General features: G+C 44.1%; 2 protein-coding genes across 3 annotated transcripts; one reads left to right on the forward strand and one right to left on the reverse strand.

Moving 5' to 3' along the window:
- Window positions 1-272: 272 nt before the first annotated feature.
- Window positions 273-7,189, reverse strand: LOC106589077 (delta-like protein 4). Of its 2 annotated transcripts, none has more exons than XM_014178857.2 (11): window positions 6,669-7,189; window positions 6,183-6,446; window positions 5,895-5,952; window positions 4,953-5,216; window positions 4,246-4,306; window positions 3,983-4,113; window positions 3,602-3,771; window positions 3,063-3,279; window positions 2,095-2,851; window positions 1,861-1,969; window positions 273-1,703 (listed from the first exon to the last, which is right to left on the reverse strand). In XM_014178857.2, exons 1-11 carry the CDS (start codon window positions 6,720-6,722, stop codon window positions 1,698-1,700), a joined length of 2,091 nt encoding a protein of 696 aa, XP_014034332.1. In that variant the 5' UTR covers window positions 6,723-7,189; the 3' UTR covers window positions 273-1,697. The 2 variants fall into 2 exon arrangements, with proteins under 2 accessions (XP_014034332.1, XP_014034266.1); XM_014178791.2 differs by having other exon boundaries at window positions 4,953-5,219; window positions 6,669-7,184.
- A 1,427-nt stretch (window positions 7,190-8,616) lies between these two features.
- LOC123726643 (extensin-2-like) lies at window positions 8,617-11,401 on the forward strand. The gene is made up of 2 exons (XM_045693801.1): window positions 8,617-8,661; window positions 9,608-11,401. The coding sequence occupies exons 1-2, from the start codon at window positions 8,617-8,619 to the stop codon at window positions 11,399-11,401; spliced, it is 1,839 nt and encodes a 612-aa protein (XP_045549757.1).
- Window positions 11,402-11,746: the final 345 nt, after the last annotated feature.

Raw genomic sequence — 11,746 nt, forward strand, 5'->3', positions numbered from 1 at the left:
AACTAATGAAAAACTAATAAAGTCTTATTCTGATGTTACCCAGACCTTCATAAACACAACCCACATATTTTTTTCTTCGATAGCATATATTAAATGTATTTATTAGACTGTTAAGAGCGAATGAGTCAAAATGACTGCTCATTGACTCAAATGGAGTTAATCCAGTTTAAAGCAACTTGAATGCTTGACAACAAGGGGCATAAGGATGAGATTGATGTTCTTTTTGAAAGAAAAAAAAACACTTCCATACAAATATTGACCATTCTGTGTACTGTACTTCAACATTTTTATTCAATTTTTTTTTATATATAACTTTTGTCCATATTTCTCACATTGCTGTCAAATACAATACTGTCCACTAAATGATTGCGTGCACATTGATTTCACATCACATTGACTCACCAGTCACCACTGTATACATGTGATTACTAGAACTGCTACAAGGTCATACATCATCTAGACAATGAAGCCATTTCCACAACGGGATGGACTTCAACGGAAGGTTCTTGATCATTCCAATATCTAGGCAAATTGAAAGCTCTATAGTTGACCACTTCTACTCAACATGAAACGAACAAACAACAGTGTACCAGATATGTTTTCATTGTTTAAAAAACAACAATCACAACAACATTAAACATTAAAATAAATTCTACTTTTTGGGCATCAAATTGAAAACCGTTGTACACCGACTTCTAAATTTATAAATATACATTATTTACAAAATAATCGTATAAAACATAATAGAAAGACCAGTGCTTCATAATATTTAAATAACTAGTGAAATACTAATCTTTAAAAAAACATTATTGGTTCAGTAATGTCAATTCTAATTATAGGCGTCCTTGGTATGATAGTCACTTTTGTTTTTCTTTGTTTTCATTTCTGGGCAATGTTGCATAATAAGAAGTAAAAATAGCTTCTTCTTGAATCCTCCTGGCACTACGTCATTTATTGCATCAGTTGTTTTCTCTTAAAAGTATTTTCCCTTCCGTTTTTGTTGTGCAATGGATCCAAGAAGAAGCAGGGCATTAAGCTCTATAGCCCATACTTAAGGCTCTGTGATTCGGGATGCATACATTCTTTATTAACATTTTTAATGTAAAAAAAAATACGAATAATAATTTACAAAATTGACATAGGCCTGGGTCTCAAATATTCTCAAAAAATGAACCGTTTCTAGTATTTTTTTTCTCTCCTTGAAAGTTTATTAAACAAAGTCTCCTTTTTTGCATACTGTAGCACATCACCAGGGTAAATGGAAGTATCTGGCTTCTTCCACAGTCTTGTTGGCAGTAAGTTTATTGGTTGGTTGCTGATTATCAAAATAAGGTGGAGTATCTCCAGACAGAGCCCTCCCGTCCTGCTGATGAGCAAGGTGGCATAAACACATAGGCCTGTTTTTCATGGATATGGTGGGACAAGTCCTGTCAAGAGGCTGAATCTGTCAGTACACCCTGAAGGTGAAACATCCAAAAGTCCAAGTTGTGTATTATTTCTCACAGTCTGTTCAGTCCTTACATTCTTACAAAGTTCTGTAGTTTGAGTCCTATTGCATTCATAGAGCACACCGGCTCGGTCCAGTTATCAAGTTTTCAAGAGCAGCAATTCACAGTTAAATAAATCCCTGTCTGTTTCTACACTGTAAACAGTCCAGAAGATATCCATTCTTCAGAATGTCTGATACCCTCCATGTATTATACCTGGTAGTAGAAGACAAAAAGTTAACTAGTTTAATCATCAGAGCAATATAGTGGAAACCTTGATACATTTTTGCATTGCTGATTGATAACTGTTAATGACATGCTGTCAAGAGTTGCAGGAACATGTTCAGAGGAAATGTGAAAAAAATAGGCTTACCTCAGTTGCTATGACGCATTCATTTTTCTCCTCTGCTATCACAAACACAGACTGGTATATTGAATCTCTTGAAGAACATATCGTTGCTATCCTACACTCTGGCCTTTCGCTGTAAATGAAAAGATAACATGTCAACACTTAAACACCAAACCACTGTCATTTATCAAACACTGGAGAATAGGAAGTAGGTCAAATCTATCCAGGTTGTCATCTGCAGGCAGCATTTGAACTTACCTGTACTTTCTACTCAACGGCATTTTCTCCTCTATCATCTTTTTACAGTTCTCATCTTTATCCTCTTGCGACGCTTCATCCTTGTACTCCTTGGAGGTTTTGTAGTCCAAGTGGTAGTTGATGTGTTTGTGGTTTTGGGACTTCTCCCTGGGACAATCCACCTCCAGGTCCAGGTCCACCTTTTTGTTGGTGTTCTTCAGCTGCAGGTCAGAAATGAGGTTCTCCTTCTGGAAATGTGAAAGGTTGTTCATGGTCTCGGAGTCCTGCTCCCTCTTCCTCTGCTGCTGGATGTGGCGCAGGACCATGACCACCATGAAGATCAGCACCAGGAGCACTACCAGGCCCACACCCAGACAGATGGCTGCCCAGTGGAGCCTGTCTTGGGGCTCTCTGACGGGGCTGGGGCTGGGGCTGGGGCTGGGGGAGATGAGTAAAGGCACATCGTAGTACTGGCACTGGGTGCCGCTGAAGTGGGCTGAGCAGGTGCAGTCAGCAGGCTGGCCTTTGGCCCCGTTGGTGCAGGTCCCACCGTTCAGGCAGGGTTTGGAGGCACAGCTGTCAGTGGGCTTGTCACAGTTGCGGCCGGTGTAGCCCAGGGGGCAGATACAGGTGTATTCGTTGATGCGGTCCATGCAGGTGGCTCCGTTGGCGCAGGGGTTCATGGAACACTCGTTGATGTTGATCTCGCAGCGTGGGCCGGTGAAGCCTGATCGGCAGCTGCACCAACGTGTGGTGCCGTGGATAACACAACGTCCACCTGAACAGAACAGCCCAGCATTACCAAACAGTGCACATCATATTCAATTGAGGTTAGCTCTAATGCAGATGTCTCTAGAGAGAACATTTCAAATTGATTTGTTTGAGTTAGTGCTCTGTACTGACAGTGTAGAAAAGAACTCAAAGACAATAAACAAATTCCTTCTAATTGTTGTTGTTGAGATGTAGAGAGAGTGGAAACTATCACATACCATTTGTACAGGGCAGGGAGGTGCATTTGTCCACTTTTTTCTCACAGTTGAGTCCAGTGAAGCCCCCTGGGCACTCGCACATGTAGCTCCGCCCGTTGTCCCTTTCTCTGCACTTCCCGTGGAAGCAGGGTGAATCGGCACAAGTCAGCATTCTGTGCTCGCAGTGCGTCCCCTCGAACCCCTGTGGGCATGCACACCTATAGCCGTTCTCAAGGTCCTGTTGGCCACAGATAGACAGAGGTTATCACAGCCCACTGTCACAGGAAACAATCGCAGCAAAATTCAGTGTAGGTTTCTTGCTGTGCCTCTCATTTCGATGCCCTTGCGACTCCACATTATTATCTCATAATTCTCATGCCCCCTGTGCCCCAGGTTGAATTACATTCATTTACAGGAGAGAGTATGTGAACTGGCTAAAGGTCTGTCTGTTGCATTCTTCTATACCGGCCCAGAGATGTGGATAGATATAGGAAAAACAAAAACAGGAAAGCCTGTGTGTGCTGTGTGTTGTGGGAAACGGATAGGCTTTCCGGGCTTACCAAGCACTGGCCTCCGTTCCGACAGGGCTGGCTGTCGCACTCCCTGACCTCGCTGTCACACTTATCCCCTGTGAAGCCCGGCTGGCAGGTACAGGTGTAGCTCCCCTGGCCCGTGTTCATACAAGTGGCCCCATTACGACATGGCTTGTGATGAGTGCAATAGTTCAGATCTGTGGATAAATGTGTATATGAAAAACAGTTACTCCTCACCCCTAGTCTCCTATCATAATCAGGATGCCTGATGACTCTTGCAATATTATAGGAACATGTCATATTTATACTGTCATATAGCATGTCCTGTGGTTTCCCCCAATGGGCTATTGAACAGCAGTACTTCTGTATTGTTTCACAGCAGGACCTAGAGGAGCCTGAGACACTGACCTTGGTCACAGAGGAGGCCTCCCCAGCCTTCTTTGCAGGTGCACTGCCAGGGCTGCTGACAGGTGCCATGTTTGCAGGATGGATGCCTCTTACACTCATTACAGAAGGTGCCCTGCCAGCCCTCTCTGCATCTGTCACAAACAAAACATCACACCTTTAGCACTGTGTACTTACACACATGCAGGCAAATACACATGCAGGCAGACAAGCATGCATGTAAACACACACACAAACACACACTAGAATAACTATTGTATACTTACACACACTGTCCTGGCCTTGAGCAATTTCCATTTATTTTGCTGCACCCTTCAAGGCAAATTGCTGCATATGAAAATGAGACAAAAGAGGAACTTTATTTTTTGTAAACTCATTCAACAATACATCATAAAGCTTCTGGCTTGGACTAGGAATCCCCTTCCCACTGTTGTAGTATCAAAACGGTTACCTGTCGATTTCTAATGAAACCTTCATTTGCTGTTTCTGTGTTGTGACATTGAATTTGCATGGTTACAAGACTAGTGTTTAACGGCTGGTTAGGCCTGAGCAGATGCTTGGTCTCAAAAGCGGACAGCTGCCCCATTGTTGTTGGTAGGCTGTTGAACCCTGTTTGCAGCTGCTGCCCTACCGCTCAACAATAGAGCCCGCAATTTAGTGGCGCGTGGCTGATAATAATGCCGCGATTAACCCGGCGCGTGCTGCTTTACCAGAACGCTACCCGGGATTATTCTACCCACATGTGCCCAAAGTTGTGAGAAATCTAGGGGTGAAGCGGCTGGGTTGTGAGGGAGCGCGCAGCGCTATTTTCGCTCATCCTTGTCACTCCAAACTGCAAACCTAAGCCTTTCTAGAGCAGCGGCATCTCGACACTATAGGCCCTATTATGCAAATACTTTGAGAAATAACATCCTACTATATATTGTGAAAAGTCTTCTTAAGAAACCCAGAACATTTTATTCGGATTGCTTACGTTCTTCGCAGTATTGTCCCTTCCAGCCCGGTAGACATGATATTTGACCGTCAGGGTTGCAGGTGTAGTGGCCAAAACGGTCGTCTCTTGGAGCGCATATTTTGGAACAACTGTCCCCGTAGTAATTTGCATGGCAGATGAACCGGTATGAGTACCTTAACTCCGTCTGCCTCACACTCTGCACATCCTGGGACCACTCATCTCCTACTTCCAACTTTCTTTGGATGGCAAAATAACTAATCAATAAGGCAGGGTTGTTTGTATCTGCTGGGATAGAGAACAAAAAGCATGCGTCAAGATAGTGTGGCCTATCAAATAGGCTGCTTCTGTATTATTGCATGCTTTTTAAAAAGGCCAAACAAACAGTGCACATTGTCTTAAATTATTTCTCTCAATAGGATATATAGAAAGTAAATGTTTAATGCAAGTTTTCAGTTTATGATAGGCATATATCAAGGCCTGTGCCCTATTTTTTCAAGTGGGTCGGTGGACTGCGATTGAAATGTCATCTTCCTTTATGTCAGCAAAATATTTTCAACCCATTATTCCCCTTCCAAAGGGCGGAACAGCAAAAGGTGTAAAATACAGGAAAAGCAGTCAGAGGCTTTTGGCAAGGTTTAGATATTCTCACTAAAGACTTGAACACTTTCCCACGCTTAAAATAAACCAGAGGAAGTGCGATTGTGTTGGACACAGAGCATGAAAGAAGTGCTCTGTTGCACGTAATTCATCATGCCACATGGACATCAACACATTCATATTTCCAAGTTTCATTATAACTGCAACATTTATGTATAAATTGCATTTATTTATACTCCATGAATTGCATTTATCTATACTGCGTAATGATTTAAATCTAGAGCATTGGGAGTATTTGTCATGCATCTGTAACAGTGCCATGTATCCCTCTAGCGGTGGTCATGTATGTATCGCGCCACTCACCTTCAGGTAGATCCGCTGAAGGAGAATACCATGCTTCAATGATTAGAGAAAACGATCCCTAGGAGTGGAGAAAAAATATTAGCCTATCGTGAGTTTCATTTTTTCAGTTGCACATATTTTTTCCTTATTATTTTCTTCTTTAGATAACATCTATTGAATAAAATGTTTGATTTATGTTTAGCTCTTCACCAACCATCTTATTGCAAACACCGTTATTCCATGTAGCAATAGGCATATATATTCTCAACCACTTCAATGTGGTATTATAGGCAATGCATAGCGTCTTACCGGCCATGCAAAGTGGGTGAGTGGCAGGCGAATAGGTTTAGTGAACGTGCCGTCCTCCATGACGCTGAACGAGTTGGTGCCTAGTACAGGTGTAACGACACTGCCGAAGTAGCAGTCACCTGGTGACACGACGGTCTGGTAGTTCTTCAAGCAAACTCGGAAAAAAGTCCTACAATCTGGACCGCAAGCTACGCCGTTTGCCAGCAAACCTCTATTATTCTGAAACTGATGAAGATCAAGCTCGAATACACCAGATCCCAGAACCTAAAGGAAGAGAATCAATTAATAAATTAGAACAATATTTCAGTGCAATAATTTACATTGTGCATTATTATAGGCGTAGTATATGCTATTACATTTTGCATTATTATAGGCGTAGTATATGCCATTACATTGTGCATTATTATAGGCGTAGTATTATTACATTGTTGCTGTGTCAACATCTAGGCATAAACGATTCGAATAATAGTTTAACTATAAAATTACCTGCTTAAAAATCGTTATAATAATTGCGATGATAAATGTAAACCAAGTTGCCATTCTTTTCCACAGATCGGTTCGTATCCTTTGAAAAATATCCTCTTCCCCACAGAAGGCTCCTATTCCAAGCTGTGATGATGAAATATGAAATTTGGAAATGATAAAATAAATAAATCCTTCTTCAAAACCCTTTTGGGCGAGATCGAGCTCCGCAATCCAAAACGCGCAGAAGTTGAGAAACCTTGTTATCCAGACAGTGAGATGCAGGTTAAACGCATAACAGTAACGTCAATATCCACAGTTTATTCATCCTTCTGTCTTTACGTTGACCTTCCATCTTGATCCTGCTGAAAAGGTGTTTTCTCTTGGCGTTGTGTCGATGCAACTCTTGCGCTTTGCTTATACAGAAAGCTTCTGGTGGCGCCAATATTGTTGTGAAAATGTGGCAGGACATCAGTCACAGAGCACTCTGTTTCTTAATGAAGGGTGTTTCAAGTCTCGGTTCACGTTTTATACTTGTGTAGTTATTATGAATACTGTCAATCAATAAACACCGCCCCTTTCCATCCACGCCTGTTGCAACCAACCCTCATGTCCAATTGTAATAATCCTGCCGTTGTCTCTCGACATTCGGCATCTGTTGATATGTTTTTGGTTCACTGAAAGGGGTTTTCAGCACGTGTAGCCTTACAGCAATTTTGAATTTGTTTAACAAAGGATAATTGCTATATGTTGTTACGCACTTTTATTCCAAATATATTTTGAGTAATTATTATTTTATTAATTAATAGCAATTAAATGGCATCCTCTTTATTTGATGTTATTATCGGTAATTAAGAAATTAATATCATAGCATTTGTACGAAAATCCTGTGTATTTTACCCAGTCTATAATTAATTGTGACTCGTTATCTCTCCCAGATTGCACCTTTAACATTGGATAACTATTAGTTAACATTTGATATAGTTTGTGTGGTTTATATTGCACTAGCAGACATTCCAGATAATCGTAAAACGGATTACCCTTTCCTTTTTTTAACCTGTGCATCCATTTTGCACTCTCCAGTTGGCTGTGCGTCATTGGGTGCGCCCTCATCCACAAAGATGCCGCGTGCCTCTTTGGTCGCGTGCCTACCATTATCACTGACCACACATCTTTGTTAATGCCACATATTATAAAGAATAGTGAAGACGAAGCGGGAGATAACCATACAGCTGTATGATAATGAGCTGAGCTCTATCCAAACCGCTGCGCCTCAAAAATCACAAGTCTTTGAAGGCGCCCACTCATCAGAAATGTGAAGAACTGCTCAAATCCAAACTGCCAGTCTCATTCTCTCACATAATTATTGTAACAGAGGTTATGAAGATATGTACTTATGTTTGTGCATTAAATCAATATTGTTTTTCAACTTTCTACATGTTTTTTTTTTACACATTTGATTATTGTTGTGTTTTTCGGTAAACATATTTGATTATTGCTGTATATTTCGTGTAAACTAAGTGTTAATTACCTTGTTCGCGTTGATTTCTATGAAATAAATGCCCAGTAAAATACCATGCCACCTGCTCAACCAACCTCCATGATATGACCTTCACTGGCAGACAGCCAATTCTGGAAATTGAAGTGGGGGAGACTGTAGTCCTACTCACTGTATGTTAGTTTAACTTTTAAACAACTATGTTTAAATGTTAAATAACTTTCCCTCTTTCCTTTTTAAGATCAAATGATTGTTGAGAGAAGGAAACCAAAATGAACCCAATGAATTAAATGTAGGACTTAAACAAATCATTTAAACCCTCCATACAGTTTTATCACACGTAGACCCATGCTGGGTAACAGCATTGTTGGCTTTATCACTTATTGTGCAGACCGCCTTGTCCAGCAGGATTTACAGTGGAGGAGTGAGGGAACAGGATTTACAAACTGTTCCCTGGCCAGATGAAGGTGTCTCATGGCAGAACACTTCTGCAGAGATTACCTCATCTACACCCCCCACGTTTGACTTATTGGTTGAAGGCGATTCTGTTGAGCACAGGGACAATGGACTATTGAGTCTCACATCTCCAATGCACTGGAGCCCTTTTCCCACCATTCACCGTGGCGCACTGGACTGGTCCTGTGGAGAATCGCTGGAGTCTTCAGACTGGTCTTTATAGACGAGAGGTTTATTCAACCCGTACAGTAGCAGTGATGCTCAGAATGTCAGGAGATCAGAGTCATAGCACCTGGGCTCAGCCAGACTTTTGTTGGGTTATGTTCCTGTTTTCTTAAGTGATAGCATGGATGCAATCTGTAAAAAGCCAGTTTATTCTGACTGAATGAAGGAAACTGGTGAGCTTCAGTACTGTGCTAATGAGTCATACCCAAGTCCCCTCATACACACTTCAAAACTTCTACACACATTAATAATTTAGGAGGTGGTAAATGAATAACCGTACAAGTTAAGTTGCCTGGATTTGTAACCTACATCCTTTAAATATGTTAAATAAAAACAGACAGCATCAGATAGGCATATGGAGCTGTATCTCCAGTATTCTACACTTGGTGTCATCAAACTTTCTCAATATTTACCCATCACCCTGTACCTCCCCCAATCCCATTTTATCACTATTTCCCCATCACCCTGTACCTCCCCCAATCCCATTTGATCACTATTTACCCATCACCCTGTACCTCCCCCAATCCCATTTGATCACTATTTACCCATCACCCTGTACCTCCCCCAATCCCATTTTATCACTATTTACCCATCACCCTGTACCTCCCCCAATCCCATTTGATCACTATTTACCCATCACCCTGTACTTCCCCCAATCCCATTTTATCACTATTTACCCATCACCCTGTACCTCCCCAATCCCATTTTATCACTATTTACCCATCACCCCGTACTTACCCCAATCTCATGTTATCATTATTTACCCATCACCCCGTACCTACAGTACCCCAATCCCATTTCATCACTATTTACCCATTACCCCGTACCTACCCCAATCCCACCCTATACCTACCCAATCCCACCCTGTACCTACCCCAATCCCACCCTGTATCTACCCAATCCCACCCTACACCTACCCCAATCCCACCCTGTACCTACCCAATCCCACCCTGTACCTACCCAATCCCACCCTGTACCTACCCCAATCCCACCCTCTACCTACCCAATCCCACCCTGTACCTACCCCAATCCCACCCTGTACCTACCCAATCCCACCCTGTACCTACCCCAATCCCACCCTCTACCTACCCAATCCCACCCTGTACCTACCCAATCCCACCCTATACCTACCCAATCCCACCCTCTACCTACCCAATCCCACCCTGTACCTACCCAATCCCACCCCTGTACCTACCCCAATCCCACCCTGTACCTACCCAATCCCACCCTGTACCTACCCAATACCACCCTGTACCTACCCAATCCCACCCTGTACCTACCCAATCCCACCCTGTACCTACCCAATCCCACCCTATACCTACCCAATCCCACCCTGTACCTACCCAATCCCACCCTGTACCTACCCAATCCCACCCTGTACCTACCTAATCCCACCCTATACCTACCCAATCCTACCCTGTACCTACCCAATCCCACCCTGTACCTACCCAATCCCACCCTGTACCTACCCAATCCCACCCTGTACCTACCCAATCCTACCCTGTACCTACCCAATCCCACCCTGTACCTACCCAATCCCACCCTGTACCTACCCAATCCCACCCTGTACCTACCCAATCCCACCCTATACCTACCCAATCCCACCCTGTACCTACCCAATCCCACCCTGTACCTACCCAATCCCACCCTGTACCTACCCAATACCACCCTGTACCTACCCAATCCCACCCTGTACCTACCCAATCCCACCCTATACCTACCCAATCCTACCCTGTACCTACCCAATCCCACCCTGTACCTACCCAATCCCACCCTGTACCTACCCAATCCCACCCTGTACCTACCCAATCCCACCCTGTACCTACCCAATCCCACCCTGTACCTACCCAATACCACCCTGTACCTACCCAATCCCACCCTGTACCTACCTAATCCCACCCTGTACCTACCCAATCCTACCCTGTACCTACCCAATCCCACCCTGTACCTACCCAATCCCACCCTGTACCTACCCAATCCCACCCTGTACCTACCCAATCCTACCCTGTACCTACCCAATCCCACCCTGTACCTACCCAATCCCACCCTGTACCTACCCAATCCCACCCTGTACCTACCCAATCCCACCCTATACCTACCCAATCCCACCCTGTACCTACCCAATCCCACCCTGTACCTACCCAATCCCACCCTGTACCTACCCAATACCACCCTGTACCTACCCAATCCCACCCTGTACCTACCCAATCCCACCCTATACCTACCCAATCCCACCCTGTACCTACCCAATCCCACCCTGTACCTACCCAATCCCACCCTGTACCTACCCAATACCACCCTGTACCTACCCAATCCCACCCTGTACCTACCCAATACCACCCTGTACCTGCCCAATCCCACCCTGTACCTACCCAATCCCACCCTATACCTACCCAATCCTACCCTGTACCTACCCAATCCCACCCTATACCTACCCAATCCTACCCTGTACCTACCCAATCCCACCCTGTACCTACCCAATACCACCCTGTACCTACCCAATCCCACCCTGTACCTACCCAATACCACCCTGTACCTACCCAATCCCACCCTGTACCTACCCAATCCCACCCTGTAGCGACCCAATCCCACCCTGTACCTACCCAATACCACCCTGTACCTACCCAATCCTACCCTCTACCTACCCAATCCCACCCTGTACCTACCCAATCCCACCCTGTACCTACCCAATCCCACCCTGTACCTACCCAATCCCACCCTGTACCTACCCAATCCCACCCTGTACCTACCCAATCCCACCCTGTACCTACCCAATCCCACCCTATACCTACCCAATCCCACCCTGTACCTACCCAATACCACCCTGTACCTACCCAATCCCACCCTGTACCTACCCAATCCCACCCTGTACCTACCCAATCCTACCCTGTACCTACCCAATCCCACCCTGTACCTACCCAAT

This window comes from Salmo salar, chromosome ssa01, assembly GCF_905237065.1.
Source record: "Salmo salar chromosome ssa01, Ssal_v3.1, whole genome shotgun sequence".
In the NCBI taxonomy this organism is placed as follows: domain Eukaryota; kingdom Metazoa; phylum Chordata; class Actinopteri; order Salmoniformes; family Salmonidae; genus Salmo; species Salmo salar.